The sequence below is a fragment of the Mustela erminea genome, chromosome 18, assembly GCF_009829155.1.
Source record: "Mustela erminea isolate mMusErm1 chromosome 18, mMusErm1.Pri, whole genome shotgun sequence".
Lineage (NCBI taxonomy): Eukaryota > Metazoa > Chordata > Mammalia > Carnivora > Mustelidae > Mustela > Mustela erminea.
In genome coordinates this window covers 17,327,589-17,353,684 of record NC_045631.1, presented here as the reverse complement: position 1 = coordinate 17,353,684, position 26,096 = coordinate 17,327,589, and the positions used below count along the sequence as shown (strand labels likewise).

At 48.4% G+C, this 26,096-nt stretch overlaps 2 protein-coding genes across 2 annotated transcripts; one reads left to right on the top strand and one right to left on the bottom strand.

Annotated features, from left to right (window-relative positions):
* The first annotated feature begins 1,642 nt into the window (after nucleotides 1-1,642).
* RFLNB (refilin B) lies at nucleotides 1,643-9,931 on the top strand. The gene is made up of 3 exons (XM_032322092.1): nucleotides 1,643-1,999; nucleotides 4,701-4,810; nucleotides 6,821-9,931. The coding sequence occupies exons 1-3, from the start codon at nucleotides 1,784-1,786 to the stop codon at nucleotides 7,149-7,151; spliced, it is 657 nt and encodes a 218-aa protein (XP_032177983.1). The 5' UTR covers nucleotides 1,643-1,783; the 3' UTR covers nucleotides 7,152-9,931.
* Nucleotides 9,932-14,504: 4,573 nt separating this feature from the next.
* Nucleotides 14,505-17,857, bottom strand: C18H17orf97 (chromosome 18 C17orf97 homolog). The gene is made up of 3 exons (XM_032321827.1): nucleotides 17,852-17,857; nucleotides 17,192-17,603; nucleotides 14,505-15,048 (listed from the first exon to the last, which is right to left on the bottom strand). The coding sequence occupies exons 1-3, from the start codon at nucleotides 17,855-17,857 to the stop codon at nucleotides 14,591-14,593; spliced, it is 876 nt and encodes a 291-aa protein (XP_032177718.1). The 3' UTR covers nucleotides 14,505-14,590.
* Between the last annotated feature and the right edge of the window lie 8,239 nt (nucleotides 17,858-26,096).

Sequence of the window (26,096 nt, the reverse complement as noted above, 5' to 3'; positions counted from 1 at the left end):
ACTTGAAGGGTTCTTAGAATGTAGCTGGGAATGCTGGGGCGCAAATTCCCTCCAGGGCGCCAAGTCCTCCCACAATCAACAGACCACGCTTTCCACAATGCCAAGAAGCACGCCCATTCTTCCCGTGGTGCCCCGGTGTTGAAGGCAGCCTGGGAGGTGCAGATGGTGGGAGCAGGATGGGCAGGAAGGAACAGCGGCGTACTTGGCCCAGCTTCTAAGGCCCACTGCTAACAGTTCATCCTTGCACTAACCACTGGTCCAAGACTGTGCCCTGTTGACTTTGTAATCCATTCTCACAGTAAATGAATGAGCAACCTCCCAGGACACAGGCATGTGCCAGGTTTTATTTTCCAGGGAAGGGAATGATCCAAGGCAAGCGGCCTCCTACCTGTTATGTGATTTGGACAAAGTCAATTCCCTTTTCTGTTACTTCAAAATGATGAGTGAGGAAGGTAGGAGGGCTGAACTTTGCCAGGAGAAACTCTAACATTGACCCACTCTGAATTCTGGCTTTAACCGGTCCCAAGCGCGGGGACCTGTTTTTGCCAGGACGTAGACTGCCCGGGGTGGGGGTGGGGGTGGGGGTGGGGGGTGGGGCACAGGACACAGCGCCTCTCAGGGCTGGCACGTGCCAGCTGGGTCTAGGTGCGGCTCCAGCTCGAAGCCCTGAGCTAAACACCCATCAGAAACTCCCAGAGGAGGGTGGCTGGTGGGGGTGGGAGCTTCCAGCATTTACTGAAAATCATGAAGCGCTCTGGGAGCAAAAGTCCTAGATTTGAGGATAGCCCAGTTCTACAGCTGGCGGTACTGAACCGAGTTCCCACTGAGATGGAGTCTCTCTGTCAAAGTAAAGAAAGGAGGAATCCCCCAATCTGGTTCTTAGAAAGGAAGTTATGAATGAAAACTAGGGCCCCCACCTATTAGAGCCCCTAGCCCATTAGACAGCCCTTGGGCAGCCTACTGAGCTCGTGTCATTTGAGGTCCCAGTCTGCGCCCACTGCAGAATTTTCCCCTCTGGTGTGGTCACAGCATGTTCAGCTGAGCCGCCAGACCAGGGAGGGATGCGCGTCCCCCTCCTGGAGTCCCCTGAGGATACTCGGAGTAGGTCTTCTCCTCCCGGGCAGAAGTGAGAGCCGGAGACACAGAGAGCCCGCAAGGCTGAGCCAAGAGGTGTTTGGAGCCATACGAGGCGCATTAACTATTAATAATTTCCAGTTGTTTGCTCGCTGGGTTCGGCCGGCTCCCCAGGCCTCCGCAGGCCGGGACTCCACTCTGGCTCTCCAGACCGCCAGGGCTCCCCACTAGCGCCCGCCGGGCCCTGCCGGGCCAGGGCCAGGGGCCAGGGCGCCAAGAGGAGCCTGGTGCGAGCAGGGTCCCGCGTCCACCTGTAGCGGGGAGCGGGGTGGCGGCGGCGCCGGGGTGCCTGTCCCTCCCGCGGCGGAGCCCGCCCGGCGCCCCCAGCGCTCCCGAATCGGCCGCGCGAGGCGGACTGGGCGGCAGCGCCGAGTGGAACTCGGGCGGCGCACGGCGGGAGCGCAGCGGCCCCTGGCGCCGGGCCTCGCGGCTCGGCCGGTGCGGGTCGGTCCCCGCGCGCCGGGAGAGGCGGGGCGGGGCGGGGCGGAGGGCGGGGCCGGGAGCGCGGCGGCCCGCGGGACCCGGACGGCGCGCGGGCAGCCGGCAGGGAGGGCGGCGGGGCGGGCAGCGGCCCCGGCCCGCGTGTGCGCTCCTCGCGCCCCTCGCTAGTCCCCGGCCCCCGGCCCCCGACCCCGGCGCGCTAGCAGCCATGGTGGGCCGGCTGAGCCTGCAGGATGTGCCCGAGCTCGTGGACACCAAGAAGAAGGGCGACGGCGTCCTGGACAGTCCGGACTCGGGGCTGCCCCCCAGCCCCAGTCCCAGTCACTGGGGGCTCGCGGCGGCCGGGGGCGGTGGCAGCGGCGGGGAGCGCGCACCGGTCCCCGGGACGCTGGAGCCCGACTCGGCGGCGACCCCCGCGGCCCCGGTGAGTGCCCCCGCTCGGGCTCCTTCCCTCCCCATCCAACCCGCAGCCTGTTCCCTGGGGACAGCCAGCCTTGCCGGCCCGCTCCGGGAGCGCTGTCGGCGCCGCCACCCGCCCGTCGGGACGGCGTGGCCATCGCGGGGAGCCCGGGGCGGGAGCGCGGCGAGAGCCTGGCCAGCTGGAGCCGGTGGCTGGAAAATTGTCATCGCCTGGGAGGCGCGGGAGCCCTGGGAGAGGCGAGCCCCCGCCTTCTGTCTTTGGGGTGGCGGCCCCCGGGGCTGCCAGGCTGCGGCTCGGCCATGTTCCTGCCCCGGGCCGGGCTGGAGAGGGGCCGGGGACACCGAGAAGGAACCCCAGCCTTCTCTGTCCTGCGGGCCTGGGACCCCCGGGCTTAGCCCCCCACCGGTGGCGCCTCCCAAGGACCGGCCCCCTCCTGGCTGGTCTTGGGGAAAAGGGTGTGTGTGCTTCAGCTCCCTGATTCAGAGAGCAGGAGGGACCAGCCTTTGGGGACCGTGTTCATGGTGTGGGAGGGGACCTTGGAGAAAAGTTACCCCCTGAGCCTCCCGCCTCCTGGTGCCAGCCCCTTCTCCTGTCACCTAATCCCCATCTGGCACTTGAAGGGTGGGAGGCCTTTAGATGGGTGGAACCTTTCAAAAAGGAATCCTTTTATTTTATTTCAAGGTTTTTATTTAAAGAAAAAAACACGTAGTCTTTTTTTGCCTTAGGAATCGCTCAGTGGTGGTGTTTATTGCCTTTACCTAGAGCTCAGGGGAAGCCACATCCTGTCTTCAGCCAAGGCTCAAAGTGGGGCTCTCAGCCCCCCTTCCTACCCCTTGGAGATGACTCTGTATGACCCTCTCCGCTGGGGTGAAGTAGTCAGTGGCAGCTGCTGTTCCTTAAAGACATATGCACGTCGATGGGCTTGGAGTTCTTGACCCAGTGACCCTGTCTCTGGGACATCGGAGTGCATTCCCTTTGGAGTGCATCACTTGCCTCAACTTGGCCTTCAGAACCCTTGTTGTCTGGTCCTTCTAGCTTCACCCTCCTGACCACAGGCAGATACATACATTGATGCCTCTGATGCTGTCCCTCTACCTCGCATGCCTTTTCCTTCTGAGCCCATCCTCTCCTACAGCTGCCTTTTTGACCTGTCAGACCCCTGCTGGCCCTTCAAGCTCAATTTGTCACCTCCTCTGGGAAGTCTTCATTGATGCTTCCCAGAGCCATGCCAAAATCAATGGCTTGGTCCCCATTCCCTGGTGGCACCTTGTTCATGTGTCTGTTGTCATTCCATTTCCAGCCTGCACCTGCACCGAGGTGTGGCGTGTCTGTTGGGTTGGCCGGGAGGAGCGAGCCCATAAGGCAGGGGCAGGAGAACTGAGGGCTTGTGTGACTTCCTGGCTACAGTGTGAGTGTGGCGGAGTTGTGTACCTCCCCTCCTGCTATCATCCCACAGCCCCCAGGGCTGCCCAGAGGCACTCCCTAGGTCGAGGGTCTGGTAGCCAGGGAGCTGGGGGCAGAGCAGGGCACACTGTCCCTGCTCGGGGGCTGTTTCCGAAAGCTCTGCGGCAGTCAGTGCCCACACCTTATCCTGCCCCTGTTACTGACCACGGTTCCCAGCCACAGCCCCTCCTCCAGCCAGGGCTTCTTCAGCCCTCCACCCAAGTTCAAGAGCTGGACCCAGAGGACACTTTGCTCCTCCCTCACCTACCCTGGTCCCCTTTGACTTCGTATTTCAACCCTGCACCCTCACTTGACACTGGCCTGGTAACACGATAAGTCTTAGAGCCTCCCTTCTAAAACTCTCTGCTTCCTTCTCTACCCTGGAAGATGTCGGGGGGCGGGGCTGCCACCTCCACATCCTGGCCCAAGTGTGGATCCTTCTCTCAAATGAGGCAAAGAAAGTGACAGATTGCCAGTAACCCCAGGAACCCAAGGCGCTTCTCCCTGTTGAACACTTACCACAGAGGCCCAATTCCAGTCAACTCGGGGAAAACTAGCACCTGTGTCTAGGACAGAACCCTCCCTTATTCAGGCTACCTGATGAACCAGAAAGTTCAGGGCCTCGTCCAGGCCAGGAGCCAGTTAACCTCTAGGGATGCTGTGCTCTGGTTCTTTGAGTCTGCTGAGCAGTGGAAGGTGGTATAGAGAACTGTTTTGGTGTCCATATTACCAGTGAGTTTGTGGCTCCCTCTGTCTTGGTTGGGTGTTCATCGAGCCGTCCCAGAGGCTGGGAAGGCACAGGTCAAGTCCCATTGAATCTTCAGTGTGAAAAAATTTGTGGTAGAATTTTTTGTTCTGGCCTTTTCTGGAGTGTTGCTGAGACCATGGCAGGGTTGGGGGACACATCGTTGAGGGTTCTGGTTAATGAAACCCCAGTTTGTCAAGGTTTTCTCCCTGCCTTGATGCGGGATGGGGCAACTGCCCTAGGGTCTCATCCCAGGGTCATGATGCTGAGCTCCTTAACCTCTCACAAAATCCCAGTGGAGAAAGGAGGCATCCCCTTAGTGTACAGGTAATGATGCAACCCAGGCCTCCTGGCTCTCCAGCCAAAGCTCTTCCAATGCTGTGGGGCAGCCTTTCTCCAGGATCATTCCCAGGACAGGGACACAAATCACAGTCGAGCCCATCAGCTGGAAGCTCAGAGCCAGCACCTCCATGGGGGGCCTGGCCTGTGGTCTAACAGTCTTCTCCATTCTTGCAGAACCCAGCATCTCTGCCCAGTCCTCTGACCTTTGCCTGCTCACCAAGGCTGTGCCCTCTGTCTTTTGGTGAAGGAGTAGAGTTTGACCCTTTACCACCAATGGAAGTAAGGTAAATACAGTGGGTCCAGATTGGATTGGAGTTTTTCATTTTTTCCTTCTTTATTCTAGAAATGAATGCCTGTTTGTTTGTTTGTTTTTAAAAAGTTGATCACAAAAAAGTGCCAAAGACTACTCATAGTTTGTTGGGTACTATGTTGGATTTCTTATGTGTTCTAACCAATTAAATATATAGACACACCCTGCAGCACCTGAGTGGCTCAGTCAGTTGAGCTGCTGTCTTTAGCTCGGGTTGCGATCTCAGGGCTCGAGATAGGGCCCCGTATTGGACTCCTTGCTCTGTCGGGAGCCTGCTTTTCCTTCTCTCTCTGCTGCTGCCCCTGCTTGTGCTCTTTCTCCCAAATAAATAATAAAATCTTAAAATCTTCTAAAAATTTAAAATATCTATATATAATATATCTATAGGTAGATATATTATATATAGATACACCCTTTGAAATAAAAACAAGATCATGTTATATGTAAAGTCCTGCGACTTGCTTTTTGCCCTTTTTGCCTTTGCATATCGTGACCATCAGATGCAGAGAGCTTTATAATAAAATAATTCCTCTTTCAGGAAGCTGCGTGCCCTGTTGCCCCGCCCCTGCTTCAAGGTGCTCTACCCTTGTCTCCTGTTACAGTTTCACTGGGCAAGGACAGAGTCTTCCTTTGGGAATTGATCTCATCCGGGATTACCTGGGGGCAGAGATCCACTGAGAGTCTCCGTTAAAGATCTGTCTCTTCAGGGAAAGGAATTTTACTTTTGGTAGCTTGTGGGCTTTTTTTTTTTTTGCTGGAGTTTCAGTTCCCTAACACAAAGGGCCCTTTGATGGGGAACAAAGGCAGCTCACCAGTTTGGAGGTGAGCCGTTCAGTCCTTTATTCCTGTGGAGCTTTTATTTTGAACAAAATGAGGACATGACTTCCCGACCTTAGCTTCCGCCAGCCTCTTACCCACTTGCTTAAGGGGAATGAATAGATGTTTCCATCATCCAACCGACCCACTGGAAAGAATGCTGATTCTTACTCCTGGACCCACGGGGTAGGGTCTGTGTGATGCTCAATGAAGCTGTAATAATTACTCAATAAAATGAACTAATGCTTTGCTTACATTAAAAAATAATAATAATTAGCTCCCAAATTACCAAAGAAAGAATTAAAAGAAAAAAAGGTAAAGGAGTTGCTGAGGAACATGGAAGTTGATTTATTTTATGGAAATCAAGATGGTAATTGGCTCTAATTGATAAGGTCAGATCTCTGAGTCTCTGGTTTGAGGGGTCTCCCCATCGAAGACCACGGGGGACCACGTTCAAGTACTTGGTATTACTGAACTTTTAAGAATTCCTGGGTTCCTTCATTCTGTCATTAAAGAGCCGATGTGGGGAGTGGGGGGTACGTCTGGCTGGCTCAGTCGGTAGAGCATGCAACTCTTGATCTCAGGGTCAGATGAGTTCCAGTCCCACATTGGACAGAGAGCTTCATTTAAAAAAAAAAAAAAAAGCAAGCTGATGGTGACTTCAGGGGACAGAGAAAACAAAGCATGGACCCCTTATGAGGGGGTAGAACCCGCCTTGTTCTGCCACTGACATACACCACTTGCTGCATGTGAACACTTTGCTCAGTTTCTTCTGGGCACGTTTCTCAGAAAGAGGAAACAAGACATGGAGAAGCAGCCAGAGTGGCTCTTCCAGCTTACACACACAGGCGCTGCCCCCTGTCAGGAGAAACAGTGCGTGCAGGGTGAACGTGGTAAATCCCCGCCCCACCACTCACACCTACTGTGACTTTGACCTCTGTACATTCATTTCTTCTCCCCGGTGCTTGGTTCCGTTAGATTAGATCCTGGAAAGAAAGTGCTTTGAACAGTACCTCCCAGTAAGCTCTTCCTCAGCTCTGGGCTGCTTCTGAAGAGAGCAGCCCCGTCTCGGGGTTTGCACCCCACCAGAGGATCAAGGTCACAGTGGGGGCCATCGTGCCCCAAGCTCAGGGGATCAGCTTCGAGCTGCCTTCTCTCTCCTGCCCAGGTACACGTCATCTGTCAAATATGACTCTGAGCGGCACTTCATTGACGACGTCCACCTGCCCCTGGGCCTGGCAGTGGCCTCCTGCAGCCAGACCGTCACCTGCCTCCCCGACTCCACCTGGCGCAACTACAAGGCGGAAGTGCGCTTCGAGCCCCGCCACAAGGCCGCCCGCTTCCTCAGCACCACCATCGTCTACCCCAAGTACCCCAAGACCATCTACACCACCACGCTGGATTACAACTGCCGCAAGACCCTGAGGAGGTTCCTGTCCAGCGTGGAGCTCGAAGCCTCAGAGGTCCTGGGCAGCGACAGCCTCTCGGATGAGTGCTGACGAGGGTGGGGTGGGCTCGGACCAGCTCTTCCGCTGCCCTCGAGGGGCCCACGTGCTCCAGAGGAGTCTGGCCTCGTTGTCCCTCAAAGTCCGGCCTGGGGAAGAAAACAATGTCACAGCCTCTTATAGTCATGGAGAGAAATGGGTTTTTAAAAGTGTTCAGATTGGTCTCCAAAGGCGTGTATTTCTCATTTGCAGCTGCATGGCTTCCCCAAAGTCTCAATTTGTTGAACAAATAAAAAGCCAACTGGAGCGAAAGGAAAATGGCCCCAGTTTGAAATCGGGAGGGAGGAGGAGGAGAGGGCTCTTCTCCTCTCCGCTGGTTAGCCTGAGGAAGAGCGTGGAGAAAGTCTTTGGGCTGGAAAAAGTGAGCTGTAAGACCTTCCAGCCCCGAGTGGTCTTCCCCCACAGCAGTGCTGGTTCCCTGAGCTGTGACCGCCACCCGGGTCCAACCTATGGAGAGCTCAGTTCCACTCCGTCGTTTATTTCCATTTCCATTTGTATTCCTGTTCACCCAAACTCTCGGAATTCTCTACATCCTCTTCATATAAAAAAAAAAAAAAAAAACCCAAGCCACAATATAAGATGCCTTTTTAAGAAAGGGAGAAAAGGTTCACCCTGTTCTCCCCACTCTTCGGGAGGCTCACATGCACCAGGGGCCCGTCTGAGAGCCGTGGCCTCAGTTCTGGGTCCTTCCACCGGTAGGGTCCGAGTTTTGGCAAAGTGCCTTGAACACTTGGCATCTGATAATGTCTCCCCAGGCTTGTGTAACTCTCCTGATATGTATTTTGGGTTTCCAAATACTTTCCTATTTTCTTCATAAGACAAAACATAGCCTAGAGAAATAGCATTTTGAAGGACTGCTTAGGGAAACCACTTTTGGGGACTCCATGAGGTTTCGGCCCACTCAGGACTGGCTGGCGTCTGGGAGAGGCAGATGTAGATGTTTCCAGTGACCTGCTTCATCAGGATGTGCGTCCTTTCCTGGGACCCCGGGTCAACTTCAACGGGGTCAACACTGCAGAGGAGTTCTGCAGTGCCTTAAGTCTAAGCCAGAAAGCAAGAAAATTGCCCCATCATTCCCTTCAGGTGCAGGAAAGGTGACTTCAGGATAGGGATTGATGTCACAAGCCAAACCCCAAAACTTGGGCGCCGTTGGGATGGTGCACGTTTCTTGTAAGTGCTTACCGTAACGTAAGAGACAGTCGTGGCGTTTGGCGCATGTGGAGGACACTCCGAGAGCTCAGCTGAGCCAGGCTCAGAAGCAGAAGGGGTGGCTGGGCCAGAGGCTATGGTGGGCCAGGCTGTGTCTGGCTTCAGCCTACGGCCCCCTCTGCCTCCCCACCAGCCCATGTCTCTTCCTCCTGCCAAGCCCTGAGGGGTTTGAGTGAAAAATGTGGCAGGTGGCCTTTTCTCTTCCAATATTGGAAAGAACAATCCATGAATATTTCCTTTGAATACATCCAAATTAGACCATGTGCTCAAGGGTTGTAGAGTATTGTAAACCCGGATTCCCGCAGTATTTTGGGGTTTCTGTTGATGGCTTCTGTGTGTCCTGAAAACAGAATCGAGAGCTGACTGGGGACCATGGAGCCACAGCAGGGACTTGTGTTCTGAGGAGAGCAGGCGTGATGATAATCGTTCTCACTTAAAGTCATTCAAAGCCTCTAGAGCCAAACTGTCCGGTGTCATCTTCAGCTTTAACGATGTGTGGTCTGTCATGCCCCTAACTGTTGGACGAAACCCTCGGTGAAGCCTTTGAGTGGGTTCGTGGTCCCCAGTTTGCCACAGCGAAGCTCAGCGGCGACTGGTAAAGGTGGTACTCTGGGACTCCAGGACCTCCACTATGCAGAGTGACAGATGCTGTCCTCCTTTGAAAGAGTAAATTACGTGGCATTTCTTGATGAAAATGGATTTTTTCCCTCTCTGATTTCATAATCTTGGCATTTAAGACAAGCGGTAAATGTAATTTTTAAATTATGTTAAGAGAGTTCCCAAGGCTTTGTGTCCTGGCCCAGAGGGGACATGTGAATGAGCTCAGAACGATATTGTAGGCAGCGTAGCAGGAGAGACGTATGGGAGAACATGGCCTTTGTACAAGGCAACGTTTTGAGATGTCCGTATGAGATTTTGTTTTGTTTTTGGGGGGTTGGGTTAAGTTTGGACAAAGCATTCTAGCTGTGGAGAGAATCTGAAATATATCAGTAAAGTAAGTAGAAGTGAGTCATTGTGAATGGGTAAGGCAAATTGAAAAGCAGGTTTTATCTTAAGTTATTCACTAGGGAACTAACTGCAGTTCTTTCTAATCCTTTCTTTCTCTTCAAACCTGCTTTGCTGCAAGTTACAGGAAAGAAGCGTAAGAAGATGTAATGGGACACTTCAGGGTGGATCAAATGACATTGATCTTGGTGGACTTGTGTGTGAGTTTACGAGGTGGAAGCAATGATTTTTAAAATTCCTTAAAACCAACCATTCTTAAGCATATCGGAGAGATACAGTTTACTTATGAATTAAAAAGTCTTTTTTCTCTGTCTCTTAAATTATAGCTTTCATGTAAGAAGGATGATTTGTATTTTCAGAGAAAAGTTGTTTCCTTTTCAAGGTCAGACCTTTTGAAAAAGAATAATTACCTTTTCATTTGACTCTTTTCCTGTTTCTAACCTTAGGAAATCCAGAACAGTGTTTGACAAAAACTATTTTTTAAATTTATCTTTGACATCTGTCCCATTCCATTTTGCTTTGTGACCTCTTCATTTAACAATAAATTATCTTTAAAGAAACAAAACTTAGAGATGCCTCTCTTTTTTTTACAGTAAAATCATGTTTTGGTGAAGAAACATGAGAAAAATACCTCATCTTGAGAAATTTTAAGATGTGATTATATTTTAATACCATGATACTTCTGTCGGGAGGAGCATTCCCCTGGGGCACAGAAAGATTTTACAGGCATCCCTCAGCACAGATAGTTTTAGGGCATTTGTTCGCAGATTCAATGTGTACTCGTTGCTAAAACCCACCTACCCTGAAATTATGACTGGGCCGGTCCCTTCCTTCTTGCTTCTTCTTTCAAATTGCCTTTCTTGGGGCGCCTGGGTGGCTCAGAGGGTTAAGCCTCTGCTTTCAGCTCAGGTCATGGTCTCAGGGTCCTGGGATCAAGCCCCACATCGGGGTCTCTGCTCAGTGGAGAGCCTGCTTCTCCTCTCTCTCTGCCTGCCTCTTTGCTTACTTGTGATCTCTCTCTCTGTCAAATAAGTAAATAAAATATTTTTTAAAAATTGCCTTTCTCCCATTTTGCAGAAGAAATACATGTGTTAGTCTAACACATCTTTACTTGACGGTGGGACATTGCTCTGGGCCAGACAAACCTGTAGGCACTGGTCAAAGGGACAGTTAGAAACACTGGAATCAGGGCACCAGGACCCCACTGTAGGGCTCCTTGTCTATCAGTGTCCTTCACACACTCTTGTCAAGAATGAAGTACAGGGGCAGAAGTGAGGTCCGCCTGCTGTGGGAAGTTTTTACTTCCAGTATCTCCAAGTGAGGCAGCTGGAGTGATAACATAATTCATTTAATACCTACAATCTCTTCAATCTCAGGCCATTGTCTTCCCTGATGCAAAGTCCCTTTGGGCAAAGTGTTGATAAGAGAAGAGTTGATAAGAATTATCGAAAGTGAAGGCATCTTATTTCACTCAAGTGTCAAATTCACCGCAAGGCTTGGTGGCTTATTGGTTAATCTTTGAGTGACAACTTAAATATGTCCCAAGAATGCATATAATTATGTGTGTGCATGGGGTTTGGTTTTTTTTTAAGCCAGTCTCTTTTTAACAGAAATTAAGTCTAATTTGGCTGGCTCAGGAGACAAGAGCTAACACTGCCACTTAGATTATATAGTGTAAATTTCCCATAAAATGAATGAGCGAATAGCAGTTTCAAAGTTATGTTGGAAAAATATTTAAAGCGTGTAGATTAAAGCTATAATTGTGTGTGTGTGTGTGTGTGTGTGTGTGTAGAGAGAGAGAGAGAGAAGCAAACATGTTGAAACTAATAATATTTCAATTTTGCCTCAAAAATACCTTTCTAAGCAAATCAGATTAAGCTGGTACCTCAAGGGAAAAAGTAGCAGGTGTATGAATAATATGATAAATCTTAGGAAGCCATTTTCGTATACTCCCCAGAGATATGAGAAGGGAATGACTCTATTGATTAGGTAACAAATCTTACTGCAAGAAATACTTCATCTCAAACCTAAATTCTTTTTTTTTAAGACTTATTTATTTATTTATTTGAAAGAGAGACAGAGCACACAAGTAGGAGGAGCAGTAAGCAGAGGGAGAGGGAGAAGCAGGCTCCCCGCTGAGCAGGGAGCCTGATGTGGGACTTGATCCCAGGACCCCAGATTCATGACCCGAGCTGAAGGCAGCCGCTTAACTGACTGAGCCACCCAGGAGCCCCTCGAAATTGAATTCTAATAATTTTATTTTAGAGCAGAATCACTACAAAGTGTTTTTTTTTTTTTTTTTTTTGTTTTTTTTTAAAGATTTATTTATTTATTTATTTGTCAGAGAAACAGCAAGCGAGAGCGAGCACAGGCAGACAGAGAGGCAGGCAGAGTCAGAGGGAGAAGCAGGCTCCCTGCGGAGCAAGGAGCCCGATGTGGGACTCGATCCCAGGACGCTGGGATCATGACCTGAGCCGAAGGCAGCTGCTTAACCAACTGAGCCACCCAGGCGTCCCCAAAGTGTTTTGTTCATAACACTACTTCCCAAAATGCTTTCTATGGAATAAAATAAGGTTCTATGATCAAATAAGTTTGGGAAAATGAAAAGCTGCAGATCCCAAATATGTTTATTGTGGGCCTTCGTGGAACACCTGCTATTAGTCAGCTCTTGCTGCGTAACAACCACAAAACCGTAGTGGCACATGGCAGCAGGCATTTATTTCTTGTGTAAAAATGGACAGGTCTGATGGGGCAGTTCTGCCCAAGGCTAGGTGTTGAGTTCAGCTTTGTTCCGCTTGTCTCTGAAGCAGGCTCCTTAGCTGGTAGTCCCAGGTTACACGGGGACACTTTCATGTTTGGCCCCAAAGCCCCCAGACCACCAGACTTTGAGACCCTGGCTTCATTTCTCCTGCATTCCCTCTTGCTCCAGACCCCTGTAATTTGTTTTGTGGTTTCTTCAAGTTGTATCTATTGGCTGCCCACATCCCACTGTGAAACACCCTCTGATGGGATGAGCACTACACCATCAGCAGGACAGCCTCCTCAGTGGCTGTGCAGCCACCCCAACCTAAAATATCATTGCTCAAAACTCTCCCAGTGGACTGAGTACTTCCCAGGGGCGAGGCACTCTGCTAAAGGCTTTATGTAAGTACTGCATTTGATTCCCACCGCACTGAGGTAAGCAGCTGTGTCCCTGTTTCCAGATGTGGGAGGTTAGTGCTCAGAGAGGTTAAACAATCTCCCCAAGTTCACACAGCTAGCACATAGCGGGAAAGACATAAATTCAGCTCTGATGTCAAAGCTCATCATTTTAACCACCGCACCGGGATATCTCATAGCAGAAAGGTGACCACAGGCCAGCCCCACTCTCACCACGCATGGAAGACGCCCCTGCAAAGAGACCAAGGGATCCTATGGCCTCACTGTCCCACGCACCACACCCCCAGCCACTACAGTTGATCCGGAGGACAACTGAACCACCTGAACCGCTCTATCCTCTGCTGTCTTTACCTGGAGCCCTGAGGCATCAGGCAAGGTCCTGTGGCTGAGGATTAACACATGTCCCATCTCCTCCTCCCCATGGGGACACACCAAAGCCCTTGTTCCTCTTCACTTGATTCTATAGGTGCCCCTCAATCTGGACAGCATCCCAGGGAGGGCCATTCCTGTCTGCTTAATGGCCCCTGCTGAACCTGCCTGTTAACATAGAGAGTCTAGGGAGAGGACAGGGCTTTTCCAAAAGTCCCTTTGCTATATCTTGTCACAGTATGGTAACAACTTTGTAAATGGCCATTTAAGGAAAGGTGAGAAGAGGGCTGCTGTGTCAGCTGGGGCTAGCAGGGACCAAGATGACCACTTTCCCTTCACTTTCAAAAAAGCATTCTGTAATGTTTTGTATTGGCTTTCAACCTCTCCCGAGTACAATGCAGGTTGTAACTCCTTGGAAGGCAGGAACCTGAGCTTAAACCGCCGCTCTGTCCCTTTTGGGCCCTGCACCATGTTGCATAGAGACTACCCCACCCTGGACCTCCGGATCGGCATCTTTTTGCCTGAGGAAGGCCTCCAGGAAATGCCAGGAAATTAACACACACACACACACACCCCCAGGACCATCCCTCAGCCAAGGCCTGTGGGCAGTAGAAGGGCCCAGCTCCCTCAGGCTCAGGCCGGAGAATCCTGACAATGTTTCCCGGTGGGATTAAGCTCCAGTATGGAAACAGGCTTAACCGTGCCCCTGGATTGGCTGGCTTCCACTCCCTGTGCCTTCCCTACTGAGCTTTCCTTTAGATCCCAAATAATCTATTTCCATTTGAGTCTTTGTCTCAGGGTGTGCTTCTGGAGAACCCAAACTAATGCAACACCTTGGCCCCCACTTAATAAATATTGGAGCAAAGCAAGAATATTAACTTAGGACAAGTAGTGTAGGACTTTTTTAATACTCTAGAACTTTGCTTAAAATGCTGTTTTAGGAGATTAGAGGAGGAATATATATATATATATATATATATATATATATATATATAAATGAAGTAAAATTACATAAGTTCAGGTGTCTGATGCTATAATGTGATCACCACCACAAGTCTGCTTACCAGCCATCACTGAGCCCCCTCACCCATTTCCCTCACCCCCAACCCCCTTCCCCTCTGGCAACTGCCAATTCGCTCCCTTGGGAGGACCATATTTAGAAGAGAAGCAATACTCCTTTTGAGACTTCTCATAATTATCTCCCAGGGATGGAGTTCTGGAACTCAGTTATTTTGAAGACCACATAAGGGCAGGGAGTGTATATAATTAAAAAAAACAAAACAAAACCAAAAAAACCCCTCTGGGATATTTGGGGCATTTTCCTTGGGCCTAGAGAAGCATGCTGTGTGAGGAGTTTCACCCATTAAATTAGCTTTAGATTTAGAATCGATATAATCTACACATTTTCTCTTTTAGAGAAGATTACAGATGTCGGTGATGAGAAATTAAGTAACAAAGAGATGCCAGATTACCCGAGGAAAAAAAAAAATCAGAAAGAGCTCTGTCCATTACATGGCTTCTGTTCAGAAACAGTGCCTTCCCCAGGCCACGAAAGGCACCCTGGTGGACGGAGGAGCTGACCTCATCAACACACCAGACATCTGCTTCCTTCAGACAGTCTGATTTCCTTTTATTATTATTCTTTGGTAACACAAAAGCTGGTGGTTCGGGGAAAGCGTCAGGCTGGATTTTCACTCTGGCGCAGCAGCAGCCAGGTCAGAGGGCAGCAGCTTGGGAGCGAGGCTTCCTTCAAAGCAGGACCTGCCATCTGAGCTGCTGTCTTTATCGCAGAGGTACAGAAGGTTCTCAGGGCTCTCCTCGCCACCCAGGTCAGAGTGGAAGCCCTTGAGGGCCAAAATGCGGTACCGCTTCCTCCGGTTCAGCTTATATAGGCGAATCCTTTCTTTTTCTGCCTCTGGGTCAGCGAGAACTCCGTCCCAACGCAGGCTTTCGTTGATGTGGTGGGAGAGGTTCTCTTCTATTTCAGCGAAATGGGGGAGATTTACAGTGGAGTAAGGCGGGATGGGCTTGTGTTCACCTTTGTCCTGTTTGTGCTCTTGCCTGGGGCCGTGATCTTTGCTGGAACTTAAGATGTCGTGAAAGGATGAGGACAGCTGCTGGCTCTTCAGGCACCGACTCTGCTGCTTATCTGCTGAGCAGATCAAGGGTGTTAGCCTGTGTGGTCAGGCTTGCCCTCAGCCTGCGCAGGTGTGCTGCCCAAATCCCCAGAGATGTAAGGGCATGGAGACCCTTCCTGACCTAGGGCTCAAAGAGCCAAGCCCAAGGGCCTCCTATATACGCACTGGCTCTAGGCTTTCGGTCAAGTAATTTGGGGGAAAGATGAACAGTTTACTGAGAACACACTATAGGCTGGGTCCTTTGGATAAAGGTGATAAGCCTTATTTTCCGGGTGAGGATACTGAAACTCCAAAAGTCTACCTTACCAAAATTACATAGTGAGAGGCAGGGCCAGGATTTGAACATAGGCCTGGATCCCAGTGCCCTGTTCCTATTCTTTCCACCGTGCCATTCATGCTCTTTATCTCACCCAGGTACCGCGCAGTTTAAAGAGTCTATGACTCCACCTGGAGTCTGCACTTGTTTACGATGGGAAGAATGGAGAAAACAGAAAAGCTTCCTAAATCTGATTGTGGAAAGCAATATCATGCCCAGCCAGGAACTATTTCTGCTGTGTGGCCTGTACTGAGGTGGTTTTTTTGTTTGTTTGTTTTGTTTTTTACATTAATACCATTTCTGAATTATAGAGCCCTTATATAAAATATTGTAAGCTGTGGTTCTTTCATCAGCCTATCCTTCTGCTTTTTGGGTAGACAGAACCGCCCCCCACCCCGCAAAAAAAGAGAAAATAAGAAAACAATCCTCTCTGGGCATTTTTCTTTCTTCCTATTCCTCAAAAACTATTTGGTGTCCCCTGCTGACCGTAAGAGTTACATGCCACTATTATTTCCAGAGTCAGAAACTAGGCCAAAAGACAATAAGTTTCCTAATTTGGTTTTGCAGATACACGTGGGGCTTTCTGACCTCAACTCCAGAACTTTTTTTTCCCTATGAAGATTCCACCGGAGGAAGTCATTATAACCTTCCTATTGCTCCCTTTCGCAAACCACAAGGATGACGTGGGGAAGGCTGCCACTCCCCCTGCCTCCAGCTTACAAGCAATGCCAGCTCTACACACAACAGGCCAGGGCCCAGAAACTTGAACTAAGGACTACCTGTGCTAGAGGTGAGAGCCACCTCCCTGACAGTCAAAGGCCCAGAAAGGGACCACACCAGTGGAAACAGCACTCAGAGGCAGGTGCCTTCTATGTCATCATTACACTCACTCTCCATACACTGGGTGCTCAGTGCCTTTGTCAAGAAATCCAAAGGCTGCTGAAACAGGAACTTGGTGAAATATTGGTACTCTATGGGCTTGTGGCAGGTGTTGGCGTGTGTATGAAGTGTTTGTGGGAGGTGGGGGTTATGCACCTGAGTGTGTAGCCAAGTACCCATATGTATGTGTCGCCTGGGAATGTGTGTGCTGGTTGAGGTATCTGTACTTTAGTTATATTTTTGGTGGTTATAATGCTATCAGGGGTGTTGTTGAGGGTGTTGGGGATTATGTAGCAGTGACTGGTGTGATGGTGCATGTGTAGTCGAGGGCAGGAGACAGCCTGTGCAGGAAGGATTCTTTCTATGCATTTACAGTAAGTCTACATAACATCAAGAAGGCAGGTGCCCCTAACACATGGGGCAGAAAGCAAAATCCTGTGTTTCTGTGACTGTTTGTCACCAGTGTCTTAGTATCTTGGGCTTGGGATAAGTCTTGGTGAAGATGAGGGTATCTCTGTAGGACGGCTTGACATTTCTTTGGGGAAAGTGTGGTTATTTAAGATTCTGAATTTTAGCTGAGGGATTAGGAAATGGAGAGGGTGTCCATGCAAAGCTGAGTTCCTGTGTGGAGCTGGGAAGCTCTGCAGGAATAAAGCTGGGGGTGTTGGGGATCTCTGTGGGGTAGAGGGTCTCCATGAATGTTGAGAATTCTCCCTGCAGGACTTGGGGTCCTGTGGACATGTATGGTTTTTATGGGCAGGGCTGGGGCATTACTGTGTTGCGTTAAGTGGTATGTGTGGAGAGCGGGAGGACCTCTGTTTGGGACTGGCGAGTTTCTGTCTCTGGTCTGAAGTGGTCCCCAAGTAGATGGCGGTCTCTGTGAGGAGTGAGGACAGGTGACCTCGGAGAAGAAACTCTGGTACTGGAGCCTAGGCTGCTGCGCTAGTTGCTCCTCTTACCGTCCCCCTTGCCGGACCCCTTGGTCTTCTTTTTCTTCTTTTTCTTCTTCACCTTCCGTTTGTTCAATTCTGAGGCGCTGCCTGCGATGGGGGGCAGTTTGGCCCCCAGGCAGCCCACAGCGCCACCCTCTCGCTCCTCCTCGTCGTCCTCATCGTCCTCGCCCTCTTCGCCGTACCCCGACGCCCCCACCACACCGCGGCAGTCCATCAGCCCTCCGCGCTGCCACTCGCGCCAGGGACAGCCGGAGACCCCTGCCGCCGAGCCCGCGGCCGCAGGAGCTGAGCGCCGGGTCAGCGCCACGCGTTTCCATGGCGACCGCCACACACCGCGCGTGCGCAATCCAGGAGCGGCCGCCCGGGACCTTAGGTGTGCGCATGCGCCTTTCAGCCTGCGGGAGACCTCTGCACAGTCCTAGGTGCGTCGGGGAGGTGTGAGGGGAGAGTTTATAAAACTTGTCCTGACACGTAAGTCCACCTCCGTGCCTTTTAAAATGCTGTTGGTCGTCTCCCTAAATTTTTATGTCCCGAGTTCCAGTCTCAAGCGTCTACCCTGGCCTTTCAAGCCCAACGCGTTTCCAACAAACTCCGTGGTTCTCAGTGAGCAAAACAGCTAGACCAGGGGAAACCTGGTGCCCCTCCCTCATCCTGGCGGGGACTCACGGCCATGTCTGGCACTTGAACTTCTGGACCCCCGTCCTAAATGGTCTCTCTGCTTCCAAAGCCTCCTCGCAAGTTCTTTATCTGCACACCCGCTGCCACGAACTTTTAAAGACAATTGGCTGGCGAATTTCAGTCTCTCTCCTAAAGCCTTCCAGTGGGTCCCCGTCACAATACCTTACAAGGCCTGGTGTGATCTGTCTGCTTTTCTTGACAGGTTTATTCACCACAGATTGTATTTTCCAAAAACGGCTGCAGTAATAGCGCCTTTCCCGCCATGCTCTTCGAGAATTTTGCCACTTCACATCAAGTGACAGAGTCTAATTCCCCTCTCCTTCAATTTAGGTGGGTTTGGTCGACTCACTTGTAACCCATGGGATGTGGTGAAACTGATGCTGTCCCTTCTTACTAGGTCATAAAACGTAATGCAACAGCATCCTTGTTAGCTCTGGAGACCTGAGCCCCCAGGAAGGAAGTCTGAGTACCCCGATGCTGCCATGCTGTGAAGAAGCCAAACTGGACCACATGGAAAGACCATAAAAAGGAGAGAGACCATGAAGAGAGAGAGCGTGAGATGCCCCAGCTATCCAGTCCCTGATTTCCCATGTCCAGCTAGAGTCTGAGTGCAACAGCAGGAGCGACCTCCCCTACCTCCCAGGCCAGTCTCTCTCAGCCAAACCCTTCCTGAGTTCCTGACCCAAAGAAATTGTAAGAGATAATAAAATGATTATATTGTCATATATATATGACAATAAATATAGATAATAAATGATTATACTGACATTTCTAGGTTTTGGGGTGACAAGATACGCAGCAATAAGTAACTGGAGCATCAGTTTTTTATTTTAGACATTCTAGTTTATATGAAGTCATATTTCCCTGTGGTTGTAAACCATTTCCCTGAGGACTAACGATGTTGAGTACTTTTTCAACTGTGTGTTGGCTGCCTGTGTATCTTACTTTGTGAGGTGTCTGTCAGAAGTCTTTTCCCATTTTGTAACTGGAATGTTTTTATTTTTAGTGTCAATTTGTAAGAGCTCTTCACGTGTCTTGCATATAAATCCTTTGTCAGTGTTACGGCTGCAAAGTTATTTTTCCAGGTCTGCAGCTTGTCAGTTATTTTCTTCATAGTATCTCTTGATAAACAGACATTTTAAATTCTGTGGAAGCCATTTTTTTGTAGCCTGCCTGAAGAGTCTTCCCTTATTCCTAATCACAAAGATAGTCTTCTGTTTTCTTCAAGAAGCTTTAGGGGCCCAGAGTTTAAAGTTAGGTCCATGATCCACCTCAAATTAATTTTCTGAATAAGGGTCAGATAAGGCTCAAGATTCACTTTTTCCCAAATGGATTTCCAGTTGATTCAGCCATTTCCATTGAAGAAACATTCCTTTCCCCATTGACTTGACTTGGCACTTTTTGGGAAAATCAACTAACTATATGAATCCATTTCTGGGTTTTGTTCTGTTGCATCAATGTATTTGTCTCTCTTTCCACTGATACCACACTGTCCTGGTTATTATAAGCTTTTTAAAATTTAATTTAATTTATTTATTTGAGAGAGAGAGAGAGCGCCTAAGTGGGGGGTGGGTGAGGAGGGGTAGAGGGAGAGGGAGAAGGAGACTCCCCGCTGAGTATGAAGCTCGACGTGGGGCTCCATCCCAGGACCCTAAGATCATGACCTGAGCTGAAGACAGACACTTAACTGACTGAGCCACCCAGGCATCCCTCTGGTTCTGGTCAGCTTTGTAGTAAATGTTGGTATCAGGTAGTTTGTGCCCTTTGGCTCTGTTCATTTTGAAGATTGTTTTGACTACTCTAGAGCCTTTGCTTTTCCATCTACATTTTCCAAATCATCTTATCTATTTCTTCAAATAGCCTGTTGGGATTTTGATGGCAATTGCATCAGCTCTGTCAAGCTTGGCACTCTTCTGCTCAGTAATGACAGTCATTAATACTGACCCAAACACAGGCATGTGTGGCCACATCACTCTGTAAGGGACCCTTCTGTTATTCAGTCCTCTCAGACACTGGCAAGCTCTCAGTTTTGTCCAGCACAACTCTCTACATGGTGAATGCTTGGAATCTGCCCCTCACCTATCTGCTTTTCTCCCTAGGAGCTAAGTGGGGGTGTAAATGACAGAGATCCTTTGTGCAGATGATCACCTGCTGGATGAGATGTCAGGGTTTACTTTCCAGGTACACTGCCCTACTCCCCCCTGGTGCTTGCAGACAGGTGCTTGGAAAGGCTATCTTTTCTCCCTTTCCAAGAAAGGCTGGCATGTGTTCCCTCTCAGCTGGTCCTCCTTGCCTGGGTGCTCATCTGGCAGGAAACAGCTTGCCCACATTTCTATTCTTGATTTTGGTGAAGGTTGCATTGAGGTTATGCTGAGCCAGCCAGTCAGCTTTGAAAGAGAAAATTCACATCCAGCAAAGAAATACATTATTTTAAAAGAGTTTATTTATTCATCTATTTGAGAGAGAGAGAAGGAGTGTGAGTGGGGGGAGGAGCAGAGGAAGGAAAGACAGATTCCCTGCTGAGTGGGGAGCTCAATTCAGAGCTCAGTCCCATGACCATGAGATCATGGCCTGAGGCAAAATCAAGAGTTGGATGTTTAACCGACTGAGCCATCCAGGACCTCGGGAATGCATTTTTAGTATATTGGGGTTTGCATTTTTTGTTGTTTTTTTTCTTTAAGATTTTATTTATTTATTTGATAGAGCGAGTGAGAGAGAGCACGAGCAGGGGTGAGGGATAGAGGGAGAGGGAGAAGCAAACTCCACGTTGAGCAAGGAACCCAATGTAGGACTCCATCCCAGGACCCTGGGATCGTGACCTGAGCCAAAGGCAGACATTTCGCTGACTGAGCCACCCAGGCATCCGGAATGCAGTTTTGAATGATCATAAAAATCTCTTGCAAGGGGCGCCTGGGTGGCTCAGTGGGTTAAGCCTCTGCCTTCGGCTCAGGTCATTGTCTCAGGGTCCTGGGATCAAGCCCCACATTGGGCTCTCTGCTCAGCAGGGAGCCTGCTTCCCTTCCTCTCTCTGTCTGCCTGCCTCTCTGCCTACTTGTGATCTCTGTCTGTCAAATAAATAAAAATAAAATCTTAAAAAAAAAAATCTCTTGCAAATAGAGATTGGGGAAGTATATCCCAATTTAATGGATGAAGAATCAGAGAGATGCAAAGTGACTTGCTCAGGCTCTCTGTGTTAATTAGCTACCAAATCAGGCCTGAAATTGCAACTGAACTAATGGGAATTCCCTCCTTGGTGAGTTCCAGGTAGAGACTACACCAGGTGGAGTGTCAGACAGAAGAAACTTTATTTGCAGCAAATAAGGAGATCACAGAGAATAACTTCCAAAGCTATAACTTGCCATACTATGACTCCCCGAGCAGGGGTGAGTGGGTCTCTTTTATTTGGTTTAGGATCAATATTCAGAAAGAATATTGTCATTGTATGTAGAAGAGAACATCAGGTCACAAATAGATCTTAAGGAAATGTGCCTAAGCATGCATATGTTGTATGTTATGTTAATGAGGTTCACTTCTTGACCTTGGGGTTGTGAGTTCTAAACCCATGTTGCAGGTGAGTTTGCTTAAAATAAAAAAGCTAGGGAGAACTTGAGAAAACCAAGGTGAATGGGTACATGCACGTGAGTGGTAAATGTCAGGTCTTGGAGTCTTGCTGGTGACAAAACCCACATTCCTAGCTCTACATCTCTTGCAGGAAAGCAGTCGATTTTACCATGATCTTCACCGACCAACAGAAGAGATGACAGTATTTTTTGAGATCTCTTTGTAAGAATCAAGTTTTCCCTTTGGCCAGAGCTTTATGTGGGCCTGCCTTGGAGAGCTTGTGACTTTAACCCTTCCTGCTACCTGCTCAGCTGGGTCCCTGCGGCTGGCTGGGCTGCTGGTTCCTACTCCCTGCTCTGTCCTGCCCACTGTCTCCATGCTGTCAGTTTCTTTCCCAAGGCCACCAGGCAGTTTCCACTGTTTAGCAGCACCAGCCTTAGACTTGGGCAAGGGGAGATTCCATCCTGGGTCTTGTGCTTCACGGGACCCCACTCTGACTCTGCTCCAGCTCTCTGCCTCCGTAAGTTACAAGAAGTCTATGGAATCGAGTGCTCCCTCTCTCCCGTCCTTTAACCCACAATCTGAGTCCCTAACATCTTGGACTTTATTGCGCAAATGACCCAGCCCCTTTGTAGGACCTGTCTGGGCCTCTTTCCTGAGTCTGTCCTCCTGAGTAGCTCTGGGCCAAGGGCAGCATAGCTGGCAACTCAATAGGCAGACTGAGGTGTCCAGACCTATTCATTCAAGGACCTTGTCAGTGCAGGACGGAGCTGGGAATGGGAAGGGAGTGGCAAGCCATGGGCTGGGTGCAGAACCCCAAAGGCACTGAAATTTTAAATTAAAATCTAGCCTCCCAGATTGTTATGAAGGTCTCTTTGTCAAGGTGGGAAATGGTACATCTTTTATTTAACAGTATGTCAGTTTAATTTATAACTTTTAATATTTAGACATACGGTATGTGGGCCTCTGTCTCTACGCTTGCCCCAGGCTTTGCAACTGTTAAGAGCAGGTCTGTTCTTTATCTTTCCTCCTTTTATTACCCACTCCAACTGTTTCCTGATTTTCACTTTTAAATAACAAAAATTCAGCTGAATAAATCTGAAGATCTAATTGGCCTTATCAATCTATTCATGAGTTGAGCAGCATCCCGATATCTAGCAAGTGGAGAGACGCTCCGCTGAGCCAAAGGAAAGAAAGGTTTTTAAAGACAGAGAGAGTAGAAACAAGGAAGGGAGGAAGGAAGGGATGTGGGAAGGACGGAGGGAAGGAAAGAAGGAAAAACAGGAGGGAGGGAGAGAGGAGAAAAGGAAATTATTAGCAAGGAATGCATTGTTTAGGCAAGATTGCCCTCCTGAGGGGAATAGAAGGGTTCTATCAGTAAATTTCCTAGCATTGACCAGTTAATTCCATGTTAACTTGTTACAGTTAAAGGTTACATTGCTGGGGGTTTGAAACTGCAGTTAGGTTAGGTATGAAATCTTGTTAGCTGACTGGGCCCAAGTGGTGCCATTTTGGGCCTGTGGTTTTCTTTTATATACACTTCATACCTCCTGTTACCTTAAAAAAAAAAAAAAAGTTAAAGGAAAACCCTACAACCAGTTCAATAAATTGCACCATATCCATATGGTGGAGTCCCTGGCAGCTTCTGAAACAGAATAAGGCAGCTTGATTTAGACTGATTCAGGACAGAGGCCAAGAAAGTGCTCATGGAGGAGAATAGTGCAGAGCAGTGGAAATGGTTTGCTAACACCTGCTACCCCCTCCATCACTTCCCGCCAGCCCCACTGAGCTTGCTGCTTCTTCAACACGTTGAGACAGCTCAGCTCTCATCTTTATGCTTGCTGCCCCCAGAACACTCTTGCTCTAGATGTCCTGCCTTCATTCTAAAGGGTACCAGAATATGCCACCCCAAAATATACCTCTTTGGAATATGGTTTATTTTGAGTGAAAGACCACTGAGAACTAGCAGACACAGGAAAAGCTCTAAAAAGCTCTTGTAAAGGAAATTGACATTTATAAATGAAATTTACATTTGTAGAGACTTCTCCCTCTGCCATACCAGAAGAAGTGAACTCTTAATTCCAGAAGTCACTGACTTAAATCTGCATAACAAACCTTACTAGACAACCCTTGCTTACCATACTCCCCCTGGTCACCTTCCCCTGTTCCCTGGCCACCTGGAAACCCCAAATCCCTTTGCTTTTGTCTGACTTAAGGTAGTATACAAGCCTCAAGCACCTAGCCCTCCTCCTTGACCACATTTTTTTCTCTGTAAGCTCTGGCATAAGGTATTTAAAACTTTTATTCTCTTGAAATCTGTTTTCTATCAGTCTAATTCACAGATCCTAGCTACCAAACCTTGGAGGATAGATACAGTTCAAATATTATCTTATGAGAAGCCTTTCCTGACTACTGTCCCTGACTGTCCTTTATTTTCCTCCAGAGTGCTTATCGTTCTTTGACATCTACATCTAGTTGTCTGTGTGTCCTCTGTCTGCTTCTGCAAGAGAATAAGCTGGAAACTTTGTTTTGTTCGCTGCTGTACCTCCAACACTTAAAGCAGTGCTTGACATACAACAAGCACTCAATAAATACTTACTAGGGGCACCTGGCTGGTTCAGTTGGAGGAGTGTGCGACTCTTGATCTTGGGATCATGAGTTTGAGCCCCACATTGGGTGTAAAAATTACTAAAAATAAATAAACTTTTAAAAATGCTTATTAAGTAACACATGCGTGAACAATATATGCCATATATAGGGCGCCTGGCTGGCTCAGTCGGTTGACCATCTTATTCTTGGTCGCAGCTCCGGTCCTGATCTCAGGGTTGTGAGTTCAGGCCCTGCACTGGGCTCTATGCTGGCATGGAGCATACTTAAAAAAAAAAAATTTTTAAATATATATAAACATACACACACACACACACACACACACATATATATATATATATATATATATATATATATATCTGGCAAAGTGCTGAAAGGATATATAAATATCAGGTAAAGTGGTTGTCTCTTTGAGAGGAAGAGAGAGACTGCTTTCACTTTTATCTTCTTTTGTAATGCTTAATTTTGTTGCCCAATGCATATAATACTTATTTTTAAAGTGATTTTTTAAGGGCACCTGGGTGGCTCAGTGGGTTAAAGCTTCTGCCTTCAGCTTGGGTCATGATCTTAGGGTCCTGGGATCGAGCCCCACATTGGGCTCTCTGCTCAGTGGGGAGCCTGCTTCCTCCTCTCTCTCTGCCTGCCTCTCTGCCTGCTTCTGATCTCTGTCAAGTAAATAAAATCTTTAATAACATTTTTTAAATGATTTTTTAAGTTCTATAAATTCATCAACAGGAGTAAGAATTTTATTTTACTTTATTATTTAAATAATTTGTTTAAAACAAATTTTTTAAGAGGAAGAATTTTAAAAATGTGGTTGATTCCCATGATGGAATTGATTTTATTTTATGGGAATGAAAATAAACAAGCTATGGTCAAATGGGACAACATGGATGTTGAGCAAAAAAGTTGCCAAATACAGATAAGCAAATCTATAGGGACAGAAAGCAGATTACTGGTTGCCAGGGAGGGTGGGAAGAAGGGGGAAACAGGAAGTTATTACTAAACAGATGTGGGGGTTTCTTTTAGTGTGATGAAAAATTTTGAAATTAGAGAGATGTGATTATTGCATAACACTGTGAACACAGTAAATGCCCTGTACTGTACACTTTAAAATGGTTAATTGTAGGGGTACCTGGTTGGCTCAGTGGGTTAAGTGTCTGCCTTTAGCTCAAGTCATGCTCTCAAGATCACGGGATTGAGCCCCAAGTCAGGCTCTGCACTCAGCGGAAAGTCTGCTTGAGATTCTCTCTCTCTCCTGCCCCTCCCCCCTCAAATATAATAAATAAATAAAATCTATAAATAATAAAATGAGTTCATTTTAACTGAGCAGTTATGGGTCACCTGGGTGGCTCAGTGAGGTAATAACCATCTGCCTTCAGCTCAGGTCATGATCTCAGGGTCCAGGAATCGAGTCCCAAGTTGGGCTCCCTGCTCAGCAGGGTGACTGCTTCTCCTTCTCTCCCTCCCCCTCCCCCTGCTTTGCTCTCTCTCTCAAATACATCAATAAAGTCTTTAAAAAATAAATAAATAAATAAGCATGGAGAATGTTACCTTTTACAGAAAGTTTAAAGCACAAAAAACCAACATTATATTTCATTTTAGGATGCACAGGTATATAGAAGTATAAAGGAATGCAGGGAAACCAGAAACACTAAATTCTAGAGAAGGTTACCTCTCGAGGTTGGGAGATGACCAGGACCAGAAAAGTTATACAAGGTGCTTCTACTGTATTGGGAACATTTCATTTTTTAAACATTTGAAATTCTTTTTTAAGTAGTCTCTATATCCAATGTGGGGCTGAAACTTATGACTAAGATCTTGATCATGATCAAGAATCACATACTCTACTGACTGAGCCAGCCAGGTACCCCAGAAACATTTCATTTCTTTTTTTTTTTTTAAGATTTTATTTATTTATTTGAGAGAGAGACACACACAGAGAGAGGGAACACAGCAGGGGGAATGGGAGAGGGAGAAGCAGCATTCCTGCTGAGCAGGACTCTGGGATCATGACCTGAGCTGAAGGCAGACACTTAATGACCGAGTCACCCAGTGGCCCTGA